This window comes from Hyperolius riggenbachi, chromosome 4 (assembly GCF_040937935.1).
Source record: "Hyperolius riggenbachi isolate aHypRig1 chromosome 4, aHypRig1.pri, whole genome shotgun sequence".
NCBI lineage: Eukaryota > Metazoa > Chordata > Amphibia > Anura > Hyperoliidae > Hyperolius > Hyperolius riggenbachi.
This window is the reverse complement of record NC_090649.1, coordinates 130,796,955-130,816,955: the sequence shown is the minus strand read 5'-3', so window position 1 is coordinate 130,816,955 and position 20,001 is coordinate 130,796,955. Positions and strand designations below refer to the sequence as shown.

At 42.2% G+C, this 20,001-nt stretch overlaps 2 protein-coding genes across 12 annotated transcripts in view; both read right to left on the bottom strand.

Annotated features, from left to right (window-relative positions):
• SNORC (secondary ossification center associated regulator of chondrocyte maturation) overlaps positions 1-13,762 on the bottom strand; it is a 66,538-nt gene extending 52,776 nt beyond the window's left edge. Inside the window, exon 1 of the mRNA XM_068279199.1 lies at positions 13,607-13,762. Within this exon, the coding sequence (XP_068135300.1) occupies positions 13,607-13,682 (76 nt within the window). The 5' untranslated portion in view covers positions 13,683-13,762. The remainder of the gene's footprint in view (positions 1-13,606) is intronic.
• A 4,041-nt stretch (positions 13,763-17,803) lies between these two features.
• Positions 17,804-20,001, bottom strand: part of GIGYF2 (GRB10 interacting GYF protein 2) — a 237,301-nt gene continuing 235,103 nt past the window's right edge. For 7 of the 11 annotated variants that reach the window (XM_068280676.1, XM_068280675.1, XM_068280680.1 and 4 more), the window contains 2 exons: positions 19,281-19,455; positions 17,804-19,104 (listed from right to left, as the gene is read on the bottom strand). In XM_068280676.1, the coding sequence (XP_068136777.1) occupies positions 19,037-19,104; positions 19,281-19,455 (243 nt within the window). In that variant the 3' untranslated portion in view covers positions 17,804-19,036. The remainder of the gene's footprint in view (positions 19,105-19,280; positions 19,456-20,001) is intronic. The other 4 variants (XM_068280681.1, XM_068280682.1, XM_068280684.1 and 1 more) reach the window with 1 other exon arrangement.

Genomic DNA, 20,001 nt, shown 5'->3' with positions numbered 1-20,001 from the left:
GATACTAACAATTCACAATAGAACCCCTTTTCCGATGACAGAAATGCTAGGGAAAGGCACTGAACAGAGCAGTGCTCTCACTTGTGGGATGAGCACAGAAATGTATTACCGTTGATGACTGCACAGGCAGGACAGTAAAGTACATGTTAGTGGAGCTGAATTTGTTTGCATACCAAAAATAGCACTTCCTGACAAATGAACACATTCCATTTGTGAGGTAAACAGGGAGGGTGGCAGCTTGGAAAATAGCCTCTACCTGTAAGTTTGATTCCAGTAACTGCAAGTGCAGAGTTCTTGGAACCGGAGCAACAAGAGGAGGGGATTATGGAAATTCACTAGTTTTTCAAAAGGTTTTGTACAAACAGTTTTGTTGCAGAGCAAAGATCTGATTCAATACAGCCTGCTTTACATTTACATCCTACTTCATATCTGATCAGGGGAAAGGCAACCCAAATATGAAATTCCTTAGTGAGTTATATTACATTATACAGATGTTGCCCGATCGATTCTGTTGCCTCTCATCTCCTCCGTTAAAGAGACACTGAAGCGAAAAAATATATGATATAATGAATTGGTTGTGTAGTACGGATAATTACTATAATATCAGAAGCAAAGAAAATATTCTCTATAACTGAAAATAAAAATATTAGTTTTTTTTTTTTTTTATAACATTGCATCATTCTCTAATATTTGCAGTTTACACACTACTCAGCATTCTAAATGATTTTACAGAGCAGGCCAGTGAACTATTGACCTGTCCTGTACAGAAGAAACAAAATACAATGACAGTTGAGATGATAAGCTTCAGAAGACAGAACTCTCTGCGACTGTGGAGCTCAATGGCTTTTTCGCATAGATAACTGGAGTTTCTTAACTCTTCCTGTACTGGAAACAATATTAGACTTATGTCTCTGCCCCAATGTTTTATTTCTTTGGTCATAATTATATCAATTTTTTTCGCTTCAGTGTCTCTTTAAATCACATGATGATTACAGCTTGGATACAGCTTTTGCAACGCCTATAATTATTGCTTTGGGTGTTTTAGGCGTACAAGAAAAAGCAGCTTTGGGGTGCCTAATTTCAGGGAGTAAATTTCCAGATATTCTATGCTTTGAAAGTGTAAATTATGATCGTAAAATATCGGTAAATACTACCAATATTTTACTACATTAAACCTAACCCTATTCTCACACAGAACCTCCCTCTATCAATGTAATTTTCTTTAGCCATTTCTTGCACTTTTGGTCTTTACTTTCTTGCACTGACTTACCCAAATGCAGAAAAATGCAGCAGAAACTGCATGTGTATAAAAGTCACATTGCAAAATGGAAATCAAGGTGCTCCTTTGGCCAACAATTCTGCACCAAAGCAGACAGTGCCCGTTGGCCAATAATTCTCTGATTACAGTGCATTTGTCGCTAAAAATAAGTTCACAGTATAACAGGTGGACACTTCCTGTTTAATAAGATTTCACTTTGAAATCGCAGATAAAACTTCCTCATCTCTATTACGTTAGCTACAGGTGTATGTTATATTGCCCAGAGTTCTGCTTCAAAACATGTTCATGCTGTACAAGTCATGGGAAGTTTCTTTGACAAGAATGCAACAAGTATGCAGACCTGATGGTTGCACTCATTCATGCAAATGTACACTTGTCTTAAAGCGATACTGTTGGGGGTCGGGGGAAAATGAGTTGAACTTACCCGGGGCTTCTAATGGTCCCCCCGCAGAAGTCCTGTGCCCGCGCAGACACTCACCGATGCTCTGGCCCCGCCTCCGGTTCACTTCTGGAATTTTTGACTTTAAAGTCTGAAAACCACTGCGCCTACTTTGCAGTGTCCTCGCTCCCGCTGATGTCACCAGGAGTACATGGCGCAGGCACAGACCATACTGGGCCTGCGCAGTACGCTCCTGGTGACATCAACGGGAGGGAGGACACGGCAACGCAGGTGCAGTGGTTTTCAGACTTTAAAGTCTGAAATTCCAGAAGTGAACTGGAGGCGGGGCCAGAGCATCGGTGAGTGGCTGCGCGGGCACAGGACTTCTGCGGGGGGACCATTAGAAGCCCCTGGTAAGTTCAACTCATTTTCCCCCTACCGTATCCCTTTAACTAGGGTCTAAAGAGGGACATGTGTTTCTTTGAGACTGCCTCATTACAAGTCAAAACCAAAACCAGCCTAAAATAATTCTTTGAGTTTTTGCATGTTGCTGCAGATAATACTTGCCCAAATTACACCTACACTGTACATTTTAATAAAAAGATCTACACCTAATTTAAAGTTAACTCCTTACCTCTCACACTTTCCCATAGTTACCCAAATAAACTTTTGCATAAAAAAAAAAAATTACAATTTTAAAAAACAAAACAAAAAGTTCAGTCCCTAAGGTAACTATAACATGTACGTCAAGAGGGTATATTACTGGTTTTTTTAAATTATGGGCTTGTGATGGACGCAAAACTGAACAAATGCACCTTTATTTCTAAATAAAATATTGGCGTCACATATTGTGATAGGGACATAATTTAAACAGTAATAACCGGGTGAAATTGGCAAGTAAAATATGCGGGTTTTAACTATGGTAGCATGTATTATTTTAAAACTATAATGAACAAAAACTGAGAAATAACGATTTTTTCCCATTTTGTTTTTATTATTCCCATTAAAATGCAATTAGAATAAAATAATTCTTAGCACAAAGTACCACCCAAAGAAAGCCTAATTGAAATGATCAATAGCTTGTTTTTTTCGCCACCAGTGTGATAAGTTACTGATAAAGTAATTGGTAAATGAATGGACGCAGCGCTGAAATGTGAATATTGCTGTGGTGTTCCTAGGGAAAAACCCTTGGAGGCGACTTGGTTAAAAGGAAACAAAATCACAGCCTCCATATACAGTAACTCTCACCTCGGTTTCACTTTCAGCTAAATACTCACCAGGCAAAGGAGGAGGATGGATCCAGTGATATCTCCTTGAAAAGGAGCGTTCCACGATCAATCTTCCAGCCAGCGGTACACTTTTGCAGAGTCATCGGGATCTTAAAGATCCGATCCGCTGTTATGGCGATTGTCACCATGCGTCACTAAACGTCATTTGTGTGATCATGTGCCTGCACCCATGTCGTGAGATTGTGGAAACAATCGCTCATCGCTCAAAAACCGCCAATCTGAAAAATCGTTAGCAAAACCACATAGTGGGTACTGGACTTAAATGAAAAAAAAAAATTCCACAACTCCGAATTCCCTCCTGGGCACGCATAAATTACTAACAGTGTTCTACACAACAAATTGAATTTCACAATAATTTGTCACAAAATGTAAAAAAAAAAAAAAAAAAAAAAGATTTTACAGTACAGCTGGCCCATGTGATGGCATCTTCGTAATCTGTGGAGCTGTTCCAGTTCTCCTTCAGTTTTTAGCACCTCTGTCAATTAGTACTTTTGCTTTGTGACTCATAGCATACTAACCAAGTCTCTCCCAAAAGCATACAAGTAGTAACTCTGTTCTTGACAACTCAGTTTCACTGGGCAATATCCACAAAACAGCTGGGATACTGATATTTGTTAACTGAAAGTACATTTCCTAGTGTTAAAATAAGTGGCGTAACTAAGAAGCTTGGGGCTAGTGATGATCGTAATCAGATAATTAAGATTATGTAAAATGTTGCGTAAATGTTCACAATTACACCTATACGTAATTACAAATTGGGGAGCCAGAAGAGGCCGGCATGGAAACGATCAGGCCGGAGGAAGCCCCAGGTATTTATTTTTTTTGTACCAGCTTTGTATTGTGTTTGGACTTTATTAAAGGTCTTGCCAAATCTACATGTACCACAGTAGTCAGTAGGTTTGTTATTGAGGTACAAATACATTTGAGATAATTGAGACTTATGCTATGGTAATTACTATGATACAGAAATAGCATGGAAATCTTAGGCTACGTTCACAGTGGTATATTGCGGTGCAGCTGAACGGCCTCATTGTAAGGCGGCTTTCTGCACCACGTATGCGACATTCAGAATGTAGCTGGTGCGTTGCGGTTTAATGGTATGTGACATACCAAACCACTGCAAGCAGTGCCTTACTGCATAACATGCACATTAACAGTGGAGGATACCTTAAATTGACAGTAAGTGACGTGTGGATAATGTGTGTGCAACTTTCCTGCACGAGTGGATCGGGAAACGCAATGCAACGCCAAGGTAGCCTAAAATGTGCATAGATTCATCAAATTTTGCAGTGAAAGCATTTGATCAATTTTCTCCAGTTGCAAGATTTGCAGTAATATTTGCATAATGGTGCATCAACTTAGACTTGTTTGCCTATTTCAACAAGGAAACGAAACAGCTTATAGATGTCCATGACAGGCTAAAGTAGTTTGGTACTAATATGCCTTCGGACGTCCCTGGTGAATGGATGCAGAACGCCTATAGATATCCATGGCAGTCTGAGGGTTAAAGTGAACCTCCAGACTAAAAATCTACTCAGCAGCACTGAAAAGGCTTGGTGTGTAACAGTTTCACAGCATCAGAACTTTGTTTTTCTTACCCAAGCCTCATTTTTAGCTGCACAGAAACTAGGCTCCACCCCATCAAAGAAATCTGCCTGGGCATTTTCTCCTGATGCTGTGCAAATCATGATGGGATTTCTTATGTTTTCCTTCTGCTGTTTTGGCGCAAATTTGTTTTATTTAATTTTGAATTTGATATTTGAAGTCTAGTACGTGCAGCTCGGAGGAGTGATCAGGACACAGGACAGTTGGAACTGTGTCTCCTGCTCCGTCACCTCCTTTCAACCAAAAAGATGGCTGCCCCCATGAACATTTGCCTGTTCTTTTAAAACAGGGTGGGTAAGAGATTATATTACCTATCCAATTAACATAACTAATGTAACAATGACAGTATGTTTGTTTATGTTGAAGTTCCTCTTTAATCAAATTAAAATCTGACAGAACAATCACTTGGAACTGTCTAATAATTCTAGCTTGCATGCGAATTTAGCACAAACAGGATGCAGGATGGAAATGGGACAGTCAAAATAAGACCAGAAGTGCACCAAATAAGCCCAATTCAAAGATGCATATTTGCATGGAATTTGCATGCAATTATCTCATGTATTATTTCTACTGGGGCAGTAGATGGGTACCTGGTTGGCTGGGTGTGAGCAGGCAACTGTCAGTCACCAAGGCTCTCTGAACTGGTGGAGCAGATCATTTTTTTTTTTTTGCAAACGTAATAGAAATAATGAGTAAACAATAAAGCAGTTGGATTATGTGGCACTCCTATAGAGTAAATGGCAATTGGAGATAAAGTATAGTAAATATCCGGCCTCCCCACCTCGGCAAGCATCTCTGATCTGCTGTGACTTGAACATGTGCTCTGTCAAGTCATTTGAAGAAAGGAAAATCTGCTAACAAGAAAAAAGCTGCACATGACACCATTACCAGTGGTTCTTCAATTTGCCAGTCTCGATATTTGCACTGCATGGTGGATTTGGTGAATAAACCACATGTCTTATTTGGATGGAAGGTGCACGTGCTTTTTTTTTCTTTTTACACGGTTAGCCCTCCTTGGCAGTAATCCTGAGTGTAGCTCGGGGGGCTCAATGTAAAGTATAGCGTGCAACGGGCGCTTTTACGCACCCCCTGGGGGATCCAGACGTCGGTAGCCGTTCTCCTTCCTGTCCTCCGAGGCTCTGAATCACTCTGGTGAGATTGCCGTCATCAATCTCACTACAGAGTTACAGCGCCACTGGGAGGACGGAGGTAAAAGTGCAGCGCTGGAGCCCAGGGAGGTAAGTGCAAGGGCTGCTGCTGGCGTTATGATTTTTTTTTCCTGATTTTAGGGTCTAAAACGATTTAAAAATACCTTAAAATCCAGAAATAATCATACTGCCAGGGAGGTGAATATAAATGTTCCATTAAAGTATAGCGTATCGCTGTAATTGAGGCACCAGTTTTTAGACTGAAAGGACCACTCCAACCAAAAAGGAAGCAGTTAAAATCTTACAGAACCTACAGGTTTTGGACTAGACCATTTCCTCCTGGGGGACTTCGTTTTCAAAAGCATTACCTTATCGGCAGTTGCTTAGTTTAACTGCCAAGATATAAGATACCTGCTAGCCTCCCTACTCCCTTGCACACTATTTTGGCAGTTGAACTGTTTAGGAAAAGCTTTTGAAAAAGTAAACCCTGAAAATCACCCATTAGGAGATGCACTAGTCCAAAACCTATCCGTTTGGTTTTCGCTGGAGTAGTCCTTTAATAAAATAGTATTTTCTTCCCCTGCAATTGCTGCAGTCTGTAATGCCTGGTACACACCATGAAATTTCCCATCAAATAGACGGGTTGAATTTATAATTTCAAACAGGTCCGATCTGCCTTCCAATCAATTTTCTGGTCGATTTTCTGATCACTTCTATACAAAATTGATCAGAAAAATCAGAAATCAGATTGGACCCGTCTTAAATTATCTATCTGACCCATCTATCTGAGTAAGTCTTTTTGAACTAATGCCTAGTACCCACCATGCAATTTTCCGTCAGATGGGTTGAACAGATTTACGACAGTCCAATCTGATCTCTGATCAATTTTCTGATTGATTTTCCAATCACTTCAATACAAAATCGATCAGAAATCAGATCAGACCTGTTGGAGATGATCAATTCAACCCATCTGATGGGAAATTTGCATGGTGTGTACCAGGCATTAGTTCAATGAACTTTTACACCAACCTCCACAACCCCCCCCCCCCCCCCCCCCCAAAAAAAAACCTTAACAGTCTTCTCGAAGAGCCCAGCTATTCTATTGTCTTTAAAGGATACCACAACCGAAAGGTTGTGGTAAAAATCATTGCAGCACTTTGTAGCTTGTAATTAGAACATACCCGCTGTTCCTTCACCCCCCCTCCGTCTGCCGCCGTTCAGAGTGTATCCACCCCGGTGAGCGGCGACTTCCCTGACCTTTGACCCGGACATACTGCTCCCTGTGCGCGCAGTATGTCCTTCCCCCTTGTCTGCATGTGACGCTCAGTGTAATGGAGCGCACACGCAGCGCAGAGCAGTCAGTGTGCTTCTGAGCCTCGCACTATGCGCCACCCAGAAGACAAGGGGGAAGGACATACTGCGCGCACCGGGCGCAGTATGTCCGGGTCAAAGGTCAGGGATGTCGCCGCTCACCGGGATGGATACACTCTGAACGGCGGCAGACGAAGGGGGGGGGGGGGGGGCGTAGGAACAGCGGGTATGTTCTAATTACAAGCTACAAAGTGCTGCAATGATTTTTACCACAACCCTTCGGTTGTGGTATCCTTTAAAGGTATATTTTCATTGCAGTTGTTCATCAAGCAATCAGTTTCTTTAGTTATTTTTCAGAGTCATTCAAACAGCAAGGGTTAAACATCTCACTAGAGAACTGTGATTGGGAAACAGTGAATTACTGCTTTCTGGCTTCCATGTGGATGGGTGGTGCCAGCATTGCGCTTTTATATGCGGACCACCAATATTTAAAGATGTAGCGGACCACATCTATAAGTAATACATTTTGTGTGTGGGGGGCCGGTAAAAAAGCCTCAGGGGACCACATTCGGCCCGCGGGCCTTAGTTTGAGGACCATTGTGTTAGACATCTCACTCGAGAACGGTTTCAGAAATGATCAACAAAATGGATTTCTCAAAGACAAAAATATTCAACATACATATACTGTATATACTAGAGTATAAGTGTAGAAATTTAGGTCTGATTCACTTCATAAAAGTATAGGGGGTCGACTTATACATGAGTCGCATGCAACACTGAGTAATGTGTGTACTAATAGTCACATTCCTATTTGCAGCAATTTACCCTTTGGTAAGTGATACTTTGTGGAAAGAAAATGCCAAGCAAACACAGGTCTGCAAGTCCTGGCCACAACAATTAACAAGGAAAGGGGCAGGGACCTCCTCCTAGTGTTTCTCATACTGCTGTAATTTTAACATATGCACCAACTACACATCAACTATGTATAAATTTGCATTTATTCTATTCAATGTCATGACTGTACAGTGTTTTGTATTTCTTATGCATATTTGTTCCCCATTCAAGACAAATTCCAGCTTAAGAGGGTTAACCACTTCAGGATTCGGCGTACGCTTAACTACGCCCCTGAATCCTGAAGTGGATTGCATGGTGTCTCCGTGAACACCCTGCGAGCCTCCGATCGTGGCTCACAGGGTAAATGTAAACACACGGGGAAGATCTTCCCCGGTGTTTACATGTATACGGCGCTGCTGCGCAGCAGCGCCGTGGCGGAGATCGGCGATCCCCGGCCTCTGATTGGCCGGGGACCGCCGGCACCTGATAGGCTGAAGCCTATCCTATCCGGCGCAGGACGGAATTCCGTCCTGCGCCGCTCACAGGGGGAGGTAGAGGGAGGGAAGGGGAAGGCGGCCAGGAAGCGCTGCGGAGGGGGGCTTTGAAGTGAGCCCCCACCGCAAGCGCAAGCAGCCGGCGGCGATCAGACCCCCCCAGCAGGACATCCCCCTAGTGGGGAAAAAAGGGGGGAAGTCTGATCGGCCTGGCTGCTAGCTGATCGGTGCTGCGGGCTGGAGAGCCCACGCAGCACCGATCAGCAAAACCACCCGGTATCCGGAAGTGGTTAAATATTGGAGTTGACGTATACATTAGGTCAACTTGTATTCGAATAAATACGGGAAATAGTTTCCTACTCAATGCCCAATTCAATGAAATGTTGAGCGTTTTCTTGCAATGATGGAACCTCCATTGTTTGTTAGTACTAACCACTTGAGAACCGCAGTGTTAAACCCCCCCCCCCCCCTAAAGACCAGGACATTTTTTTCCTAAATAGGCCACTGCAGCTTTAAGGCATCGCTGCAGAGCCGCACAACACAGCACATAAGTGATCCCCCCCCCATTTTCTCCCCACCAACAGAATTCTCTGTTGGTGGGGTCTGATCGCTCCCAGTTTATTTTTTTTGTAAATATTTGTCATTTATTTTTTAATAAATATAGCTATTTATTTATTTTTCCCTCCCTCCCTGCAGCCAGCCAATCATGGCGATCGGCTGTCATAGGCTTCTGCCTATGAGAGCCTATCACTTTCTTGTGCCCCAGTACAGAGCTGCTGCAGATCGCAGCGCTGTACTAAGTAAAAAGATGGCGGTTTCACCGTCTAACAGTCTCCGAGCAGCTACCGCTGTTGGGAGACTGAAGGTGAAGCGGAGCTCCGCCTACCAAGCAGGAGATGCGCGCGCAGCGTGATCTCCTGCAGTAGCCGCCCCCAGGACTTGAAGCAAATTGGCGTCAGATTTTTTTCCCCACAGAGCCTCTAAACAAACACGACAGGTTTCTCTCAACTACCTGAAGACCGCGTCACGCCAATGGGCGCCATTGGCGTGAAGCGGTCTTCAGGTAGTTGAAAGAAACCTGTAGTGTTTATTTAGAGGCTCTGTGGGAAAAAAATCTGAAGATAATCTTTTTTTTTTATTTTTAACTGGGTGAGTGTTTTGTGTTGTTGCGATTATGGGCTTTAAAGCTGCAACCGTGCACAAAAAGGTCATCTTCAGGAACTAGATTACAGAAAATTCAAATGTGATCTCTGACATAGCACTCGGCTGTTTGTCTTTATATACAGCTATATACAGATTATATGTGAACACCAGATTTTATAAGGCACCAAGACATGGAAGAATATAGCCAGTGATCATCATACTCTTACCTTTTAACCATTAAGAGCAGTCAAACTATTTTTTTTCTTTTTGGTTTCAACTGTGTAACTCACAAAATATGTTTAACGCCACCACTCCAGTGCCTGCCCTTATGATCTCATTATAATCTATAGTAGTACCTCTTCTGTGAGGCCTCTTCCACACAGTGTTAATCTTCTCACATTTTTCCATGATGCTGCAACACATTAGGCAGGGGACACACTTGACTGTTTTCATGTGCGTTTTCTGCACAGAAAACGGATTTAAACTGAGAACTCATGTTAATCAGCTAGTTCTCACTTTTTTTTTCCTGCTCACAAAAAACGCATCGACATCCTGCACCTTTTGCCAGATTTCTCTATTAATTGCATTAGCTGCTGTGAAAAAACATGCACGTTTTTCTGCATACAAACACACAGTGTACAGAAACCGCAAGCAGAAACCCACACGCATTAAACTGAAAGACAAGTGTGCCCCCTGCATAAAGGGAACATGAAGCAAGTAAAATTATTTAAAAAAAACACGACGCAGCTGCAAATGAATATTATTACATGCTAACCTCACTGTCAGTTCCTCTCAGAAGCTCATTTTCTTCTTACAGTGACCCCTTCGAGTTCTGACAAAATATTGTCAGAACTGAAATATAGCAGTTGATGCCAGTTATATAAGCATCTGTCAGTTAAAACTGAATGTGCAAGGTAATGTCCACGTTTCCCTATGATTCAAGTGGGTGATATTACAGTTTAACAGTGTGCAGACCAAAAAGCTGTTATGGGGTAATGGCCATTTTTAAAATGGACAACTGAGAATTCCACTAATCACAGTGGACAAACAGGACGCAAGAGAGGAGAAAGATATTGAGGAGTAGACTACACAGGAGGACCTGTGTAAGGTTATTTTGACTTTTTAATTTCTCTTTAAGGTTCTCTTTAAAGGAAACCTGTACTGAGTAAAATTATTTAAAATAAACACATGAGGTAACTTCAAATGAACATTACATAGTTACCTTGCCATCAGTTCCTCTCAGAAGCTCACCATTTTCTTCTGACAATGATTCCTTCCAGTTCTGACATTTTGTCAGAACTGAAATATATCAGTTGCTGTCAGTTATATATCAGTTGCTGTCAGTTATAGCTGAGTGGACAACTGATGTGCCCGGTAATGTCCATGTTTCCCTATGGCTCAACTCGGCGATGTTACAGTTTAACAGTGTGCTGACCAGGAAGCTGTTATGGAGTAATGGCCATTTTCAAAATAGAGGGTGGAGAATTCTCTTAATCACAGTGGACAAACAGGACGCGGGAGAGGAGAAAGAGGTTGAGGAGTAGACGACATGTGAGGTAAGTATGACTTGTGTATGTTTATTTTGACTTTTAATCTTCAGTTCAGGTTTTCTTTAAAGGGAACCAGAGAGGATGCAATATACATACCTGGGGCTTCCTCCAGCCCCATACGCACGGATCGCTCCCACGCCGCCGTCCTCCGCTGCCTGGATCCGCCGCCACCGGGTCCCGTCATTGCCGCGAGTCGGCAAGTCGGCCGGCGGACGCGGCCAATTCTCCGCATCACAGGGTGCTCTCCCCATACAGATACGCATGTGGCTGCTAACTGCGCAGCCGCATGCGTACATGTATGGAGGGAGCCCCTGTGATGCGGACAGTTGGCCGCGTCCGCCGGAAGTGACGGGCCCGGTACCGGCGGATCCAGGAAGCTGAGGACGGCGGCGTGGGAGCGATTCAGGCTTATGGGGCTGGAAGAAGCCCCAGGTATGTATAAAATCTTTTTCTTTTTTCACCCCCCCGTTCCTCTCTCGTTCCCTTTAAGGGTTTACACTGAATCAGTTGCTGTCAGTTATAACTGAATGGAGGACAACCGATTAGCAAGGTAATGTCCAGGTTTCCCTATGGCTCAGTTCACAATAGATGCGTTTTAACTGAAGCTTTTCACAATGCACTGCTATGGAATAACTGATCAGTTAAAACATATTTATTTTTCAGCGTCCAGTGTTAATAGGCCATTATAACTGACAGCGCATGCAAGTCAGAGGGTTCCATAAATATATTGCATTTTCCATCTGCATAAAATAAATAAAAATACTTTTTCATGCCTGTCTATTGTATGATAGGAGAGCCAGGAGCATTTGAATCCAAATGAATGTGCATGGTATGCACCAGAAACCATTTGTGTAAACATGTACACACTGTAAGAGGCATTACTAAAAATGTAAACTATAGATAGATGGCATCACCTGCCTAATTCAGATCACCTTGAATTGCTGGGCTGCATTCACATATTGGAATATAAGCAGAACATGTTATTCAGGCGAAGCAAACCGGAATCTTTTGACATGCCTCACTATACTAAGGTATCCTCACACACAAAGCAGTGGTGAAATATTACTCAACAGAAAAAGAAAGTATTGCTGCTGCTGTCCGCATTCTCATCCCTTCCCATTCTAAGGGAAAACGCTGTCTGTGGAACTGTGACAGGTTCCCTTTCAGGTAAATAAGCGGGAACAACAGGGAATCCTATAGATTACCATAGGATAGCTTAACTACAGACAACATATTGAGTGTGAAAACTGGCAATTCCAAAATATTAGATGCTCTGTAAAATTATCTGAGTATTAAATACGCCCAAACTGTAGAATACGATTGTGAATGTGGCCTAGTTTTGGGAGTCACAGTGTGGCATTGTGGTGTAAAGAAGTGATTGTACCAGGGAACATGGCAATGCAATTTAAAAGCTATGAGACGTTCAGAATTCCCCCTAGGGTGCAATGCGAACTGACTTGAGTGCGGCATTCCCAACACAATGCACATGTTTGGCAGTAATGCACTACATGCAGTAACAGTGAAGCATACTTTTAATTGGCTGTATGCTTCTCTGTACGTGACGCAACCCAGAGCTATTGTGCAGTGTGAATTGCATTCCTGCTTTTATAGGGAACACAACGCCTACTGTGAACCTAGGCTAAAGGTTATAGCTAGGGCCCACTGGATTACAATACTGCAATGATTGTCTAAAGAAAGCATTGATCACGAAAATCAAGAACTTGGTTAGCCTTTTCTTTACACCAATATAGAGAGGTGTTGGGGAAACCTACAGCCCTACATGTCTGAAATACATACAGGGTTCTCTTTAAGCAGTACATTTAGTTGCCAATAAAAGCTATAATCCATAGAAATCCCTCATCCACAGATGTCTTCCTCACAAGATGCTACATTTCACTATCGTCCTATCATTCTGCTTTTCTTGGGAATTGAAGGAACAGTTTATTCTTTGGAAAAAAAATATGTTTATTTGGCCACTTCACAACAAACCTTTTTATCCTAATATGCCCACTTCAAAACAACGTTCTAGTATGTGGATGGCTAACAGTATGAACTGTACTGTTGACTCATTGGTAGGTACAAGAAAAAAGGGTATTGGTCAGACTTGCAACCGGCGTCAGTGTAGCGCTAGTAGCCACAGCGGGCGAATGGCCAGTGCCAGGATGAAAGGCGCCCTGTTACCTCACACAAAAGGAACCTTGTACGCTTAGAGAGACCTGCGCAGACCCAGTCCTGTGTCCAGCCGCAAATGTTACATCAACTTATTTACAGAAAATTATAGGTGTGTAACACATAGGTGTATGTCTGTATCATAACATATCCAACAAAGCAGTTTATGTCCGGGAGCATATATGTTCTTCAATTCTGCTCTCTTCTCTGGCCGAAGATTAAGTCTCCTGACAAACCTCTCAAACCATCATCAACACCTCTCAACCATGAATGACCCAACTATGCATTTCAAACAAGTCGTAAACACTGCAGTCAATTTGTTATTATGAACCTATAGATTCAGCAGGGCTGGGGTGCCTGTGGGAGAAAGGTTAATGAAGAATATGGTAGACTCTTTCATATTACCTGTGAGGAAAGCAGGGAGTAAAATTCCAGTCAGAAGCAGCAGCAGTGCAAGCTGTGAGGTCCCCGTGCAAGGCATGTTTGTCTCTGGCTGGGAAGATGTAGACTGAAAGAGGTGAGACGTTAGAGACCTTCAGCCTCTGGCTTAACAAAGCTGTCTCTGTCCAGCAAGGATGGAAATGTTTAGCTGGAGGATCAAGAGAGAAGCACATACACACCCCAGACACCTCACACTACCCTCATATCCCTCCTACTACATCACGTCAGGAACCAGGACAACCCAGCAAAATTAATTCTTCAAAACTCGCCAGAAAGAATATTAAAAAATACTGGCATACTATCTTTTGCAGACTTTTTTTTAGTGCGGTTGCTGTACTCAATTAACGTTATTTTCAAATGACAGAATTACAGTGCAATTGCAGTACTTATTACTACTTAATTTGGCCCGGGTGGCAAAATAGGAGAACATCTCAGATTTTGTTGCTGTCTTGTGTTCCCAACTATGCGTTTCCATCACTTCCTGTCACAACAGGAAGTTGTGAAAGGTCTCTAAAGCCCCATACACACGCTCAACAGCAGTCTTTTATGCAGCACAATTGAACAACTTTTGTTGTGAAACAAGTAGAAAAAGCTAAAAAAAAAAAAAAAAAGTATTTTGCTATTGTTCAAAAAGCTGATAAGACTGATAAGAAGTCAATCCAACAGTTGGATTGGATTCTTATCAGCCTTTTGAACAATAGACAAATACTTTTTTTTTAGCGGTTTTAACTGGTTTCACAATTGTGCTGCATAAAAGACTGCTGTTAAGCGTGTGTATGGGGCTTAAGAGTCACAACAAAAAGATCATTTTACAGTTGGGGGGGGGGGGGGGGGGGGGAGGGGGGAAGAGTACCAATTTTTATTGACATTTCTTGTTGCAAGGACAATCAGCTTCCCATAGCGACACATTATACATTTTAGGCAGATCTGGAAAACTATTAATCTCCAGCGCTAGACTACTTTAGGGGACCCAACAGAAAACCTTATAGGGAAATTCCACTAATGTTATTAGGTGGACAACACCCTCTCGAGCTTCTAGACTTCAGATAGGTTGTAGTAAACTATGCCTACAGCCAATCACAACACTGTGTTGTAGAGGGTGCTGTGATTGGAGAATTGTTCCCTATGAGGCTTCCCGCTGGGTCCCTACTACCTGTCACCTTGCACCATTACCATAGATATTTCAGAAACCTCATGTAATATTGGTCTCATTCTTACAGGTGCTAGTTTTATCATGCTGGATGCAGTACACAGCTACAGAAACCTCATTCACGTACAGCTGCTGCCCCACACGAATCATCATCTGGGACCAATCAAGCACAGAGAGCAAGTCCCATCAATATTAGGCCTAATACCAATTTTAAATGCCAGATTTTCCTTGGTTTCGATGGTTATATTAAATGTGTTTAATCCATTACAGTTAATGAGAAGTGTATGAGTACCTAGACTCCTTTATAGACAGCTAAAGTAAATATTTTTCCTGGAATTTGGTTTTAGTATTTGAATAGTTTTGGACTATCACAGAGAATTCATCATAAAGCCAAATAAATAGATTTATAAACATGTTAAAAGTTCAAAAATGGGAATAATCAGAAGAAGCACCTCATGATGGTAACACTGCACTTACATTATTCTGATGATTCCTACATTTTGCAGTGGAGTAAGCCTCTTGTAGACTACAGTTAGGACAATGACATCTACAGTTGTGTTCAAAATTATTCAGCCCCCACTGAAATTGAGTGTTTTGGCCAGTTTGACATTGATTTTGATCACCAGACTTAAATCCGATTGAGAACCTCTGGTGGGATTTAAAGAAAGCAGTTGTAGCCCGCAAGCCTAAGAATGTGACTGAACTGGAGGCTTTTGCCCATGGAGAATGGGCTAAGATACCCGTAGATCGCTGCAAGACACTTGTGTCAAGCTATGCTTCACGTTTAAAAGCTGTTCTAACTGGAAAAGGATGTTGTACTAAGTACTAAGAATGAATGTCACTTGGGGGTTGAATAAAACTGATAATGATGTGAGCACAGAAAAGACATTTGTGGTTATTTCATTATAAATAGTCTGTTATATTTGTCTGACTTACACGTGCCACTTTGATTTAATTGTAAACAAGGTGACTGAAATGATCAAAATCAATGTCAAACTGGCCAAAACACTTAATTTCAGTGGGGGTTGAATAATTTTGAACACAACTGTATTTTTGATATCACATTCCCCTGATAATAGTGAAATAGAAGATGAGGAATCCTTATCCTAGACTGCTAACCTAACACATCAGATTTTTCACACCTCCATATAGCAGCATAAGTTTTAAACGGAGCGAGCAAAAATTAACATGCCAGCTCTGATGATTCCATTCAGACACTATGAACCTCACAAATAAGAATGCTAATGGTAGAGCACTTTTTGCTCAAGCAGGCCAACCTTTACCTGCCTCTGCACTGCAGCAGTTGCATCAATGGGATAACCCGATTGCTATAAGCCACTAATTAATGTTATAACCCAAACTGTTATGAAACATACTAGCTTATGGCGTTTTACCTACAAGATATGCATGTAATGAGGTAGCAGTGTTCTGAACATGTACATATCTGTACACCCCAACCACAGGTGTACTTGTCACCACAGAGGTCAGAGGATTTCCACAGAAGTTCTATACTTCTAGATGCAATCTATAGAAGAAGGGCACACAAGTCAGCCCATTATGTTCAGGAGTGCAGCTACCAGTATAATCAGCAATATAGAGAAACAGAGAAGGTAGCACAAATCCACCATAAAATATCCTCTTTATTCCAATCAATTCTAATCCCTGTACTGGTCTATATACACTCTTCCATATCTGTAGGTTGTATGCATGTCACTACTGCTTTTTATAAATTGATTGGAATAAAGACACAAAAACGCGGAAGAAGCACCCAGAGATGTACAAAACGAAGTTAAAAAGTAAAATGAAAATGTGGCTTAATTCAATAATGACAGATGAAAGACAGCAATGAATTTTACTATGCACTGGCAATGCATTTCATGGGTCTCTGCCCACTTCCTCAGGCCAAGTGCCAAATAAAGAGCAGCAAAACCCGTTATCAGTGCATAATAAATATATTATTTCTATATGAATTTGTCGTTATTGAGGGGGGTATCCTGGTCCCCTGTGACCCTGCCACACTTAGGACCAGTGGTCGTCTTATTAAGAGCATGACCACACCCAGTTTCTCCTGGGAACTTGAGTAGAGTCATGTTTATGCATCACCCCCAGCTTTCCCCTTATGCAACCTCCCCTTGTGAGTACCACCTTTCTTCACTACTAGCCACTCCCTGTTTTGCAACATACTGCACTATCTGGGCTCCTGTTGTGTTTGCTTCACTCTTTGGGTGTCAAGCAACCATCCCTTGCAATTGGAATAAAGAGATTTTAAGGTGCATGTGTGCTACCTTCTCTATTTTGTCATATACTTCTAGATCGGACAACTGACTTCTACTGTGAGTACATATATCAGTGCTTACTAGACAGGTGCATTATTGAAAAAGCACAGAGCCCTGGTTCACATGCTGCAGAAACACGTGTTCACCACAGAGACCAATTTAAAGTCTATATTTACAATTTGGTAGACAATGCAGCGAACCTCTGAAGAACCAGGAAGTGTGTGAGAACCGCCACTTGCAGAAAGTGCTTCATCCAAATACAAAGTACAGCTAGAAGGTGCAGGATTCCTGCAGCAGTATACTTTTTTTGCTTAGAATAAAATATATGAAGAACAGGGTTTATTTTTTTTATTATCCCATCAAATTGCATCAAGTAGATTTCTTTTTCTTCTTCTAATATTCTGATGGGTATTTAGGCAATTACCTACAATTAAACGCTTTCCATCTGTCTTCAATGCAAAATAAGAATCTGATTTAAGGCAAAACTGTACAATTTTTTTCCCCCAAGACAAAATGCTTGCATTGAATATAGTGGTGAAATGGCGTCCTGCCTCCTGAAACACTGATCCTGATATATTCAGCAAGGTCTTGCCAAACAGATTACCCAATGTTTTCTGCTGATACTTCCCTACAGTTACGCGTTTCTCCAGAAACTTTCCACACACCACCAGTGAGCTCACAGAGCATACCATATCCTGAGCAGGAGAATAAATAGGAACTTTCCAATGACAAGAATTTGTAAAATAAATTAGGCTTTAATACAGCTGTGTCTCTGGGACTTTTTTTTTGTTCATGTAATGACCCAAGAAGAATAACGTAAACTCCCGCATATATTTCTCGCCTGAGCTGCATCTTCTTCCTGCAGCAGGTGGTCAGTAGTCTTGATCTAGATCCGGGACATGGATCGGATTTGTTTGATAATGCAAATTAGGCATGAGCAGGGAACACGAGCTTGATTTAAATTTTTTTTTTTTTGGTAGCAGCTGCCAGGGCTTGATTGTCCATATGCTGGCATTGCTCGGACGATGGAGGAAGACTGTGGCAGACACTGAAGCTCCTCTGCACAACCCTGACAATCACCAAGCAATAAGGCATCCAAATCAGAAAGATTTTATAATACAACCAGTGCTTTATTGAGGTCAGACCTGGCATCCCCCCAATTCACTGCACATAAGGGCAAAACTTAACGATGATCCGGGAGCTGTGTGAACTGTGTCTCCTCTGACCAACACTCTCTCTGCACTTCTAAGTGAATATCTAATAATGCAGGGGAGGTGAACAAGTAAGAACTCAACTAGCAGCCCCAACTGGTGTGTAAACGAACCAAACTCTATCAACACCTGCATGACACAGGAGTAGCTGTAATTAACAATGCTCCCCCAATAACTATGATAACAGAAAAGTTAATAAATGCACACAAGAATAATGTGCGGGTTGTAGCCAGAGGAGATCAATGCCGTTCCTTGTCTCCGTAGTATGGCCGTTCTGGAGTCTAGAAGGCCCTTATGCACTGCACACATTTCCAAAAGCTCCACACAAAATTAGGCTGCCCTCACTAAGAATCCACAGAGCTAAACCCCAAAGCAGTGAGGGGAGGGTGCAAAATCCAACCCAAAAGCTTCTTCATCTCTCCACCTAATAACGGTGGAAAAGGTAACAGACCGTGCAAGTCTCTGAAACGAGACCGGACAGTGCTGTAAGAAGGGTAATGTTCCCCATAACTCACTCTCTATACCCCCGCAGAGTGCCTTCTCCACCATACCCAAGGATGCCTGAGTGAGTGGAGGGTGAAGCATGCTTGCCAATTGTCCTGCTCGGAAAAGCACTGTGGAGGGTGCCCTGTGATGGCCCCAGCAGGGCACTGGGAGTGTGTGTGTTGGGGTAGGTGGAATCGCATGTTCGGCTACCCCCTCCCATTGAAGTAGAGGTAAGGGAGGGGGATAGGTTACCCCTACCCCACCACGATGATCAGTAATCCTCAAGAGTCTCTATCTCGCCCATGTTCAACCTCTCAGAGGAAGCATTAACAGAGAAACCTGAAAACAGAAAGAAAGGCAAGGCATTAACATGGGGCAAATATTATGACTAGGCAAGAATGTAAAAAAGGATAAAGCACTACAATAGCATGATGCTTCTCATGTTCAAACACCCAACATGCATAGCAGACGAACACAGAACAAGAACTGGACATACATTGCCCAGGTATACTCGCCTAGAAGGCTTGGATCTGCACGAACCATCTTCTGTTTCTTTTTCTTGCGTCCAGCGCTTTGTGCAGTTTCTAGCATTGTCGGCTGTGAGTTGTTTTGACTTATCTGGTTTATACCCCATCCAGATTCCTGATAAACCACAGAGACAGGCTTCACTGAGTGAGAAGTGTGAGAAACCTACAAAACATATTACAACTGAATTGCTGTTGGGGAGATGTCCTCAATTCATATAGTGTCTCTGAGACACTGCAGGCAAAGAGTCCAGTTTACTTGTAAGATAGACTAGAGTGTCTGAATCTGGTTTACTCTGCTTATAGGGGAACAAGCGGTGTGTCCCTGTTGGGTGAGACAATGAATAGTGTTTGTAATTGGCCTACTCTCTTCCCTCAGGTATATACCACAGCATCAGCTACTGTGTCATTCTGTACAATACTGTTGATCTAGCTTAAATTGATCATGTAGTGAGTGGAATATGGAGGCTACTAAAATTATTTTTGTCCTGCTCATCTTTATGGCTTCAGTGCTGTCTGAACTGCACATATAAATCAAACATACGATTACTCGCCAGATTACCTGATCTGCATTCTCATTCTGGGTTATTAGATTTATGTAGGCTCAAAAGCCAGGAAATGAACATTGCTTAAAAGGACAGATGCGAGGATGAAAAAAGGATCTACTTACCTGGGACCTCCCTCCAGCCCCTGGCCGCCGATATGTCTTTTG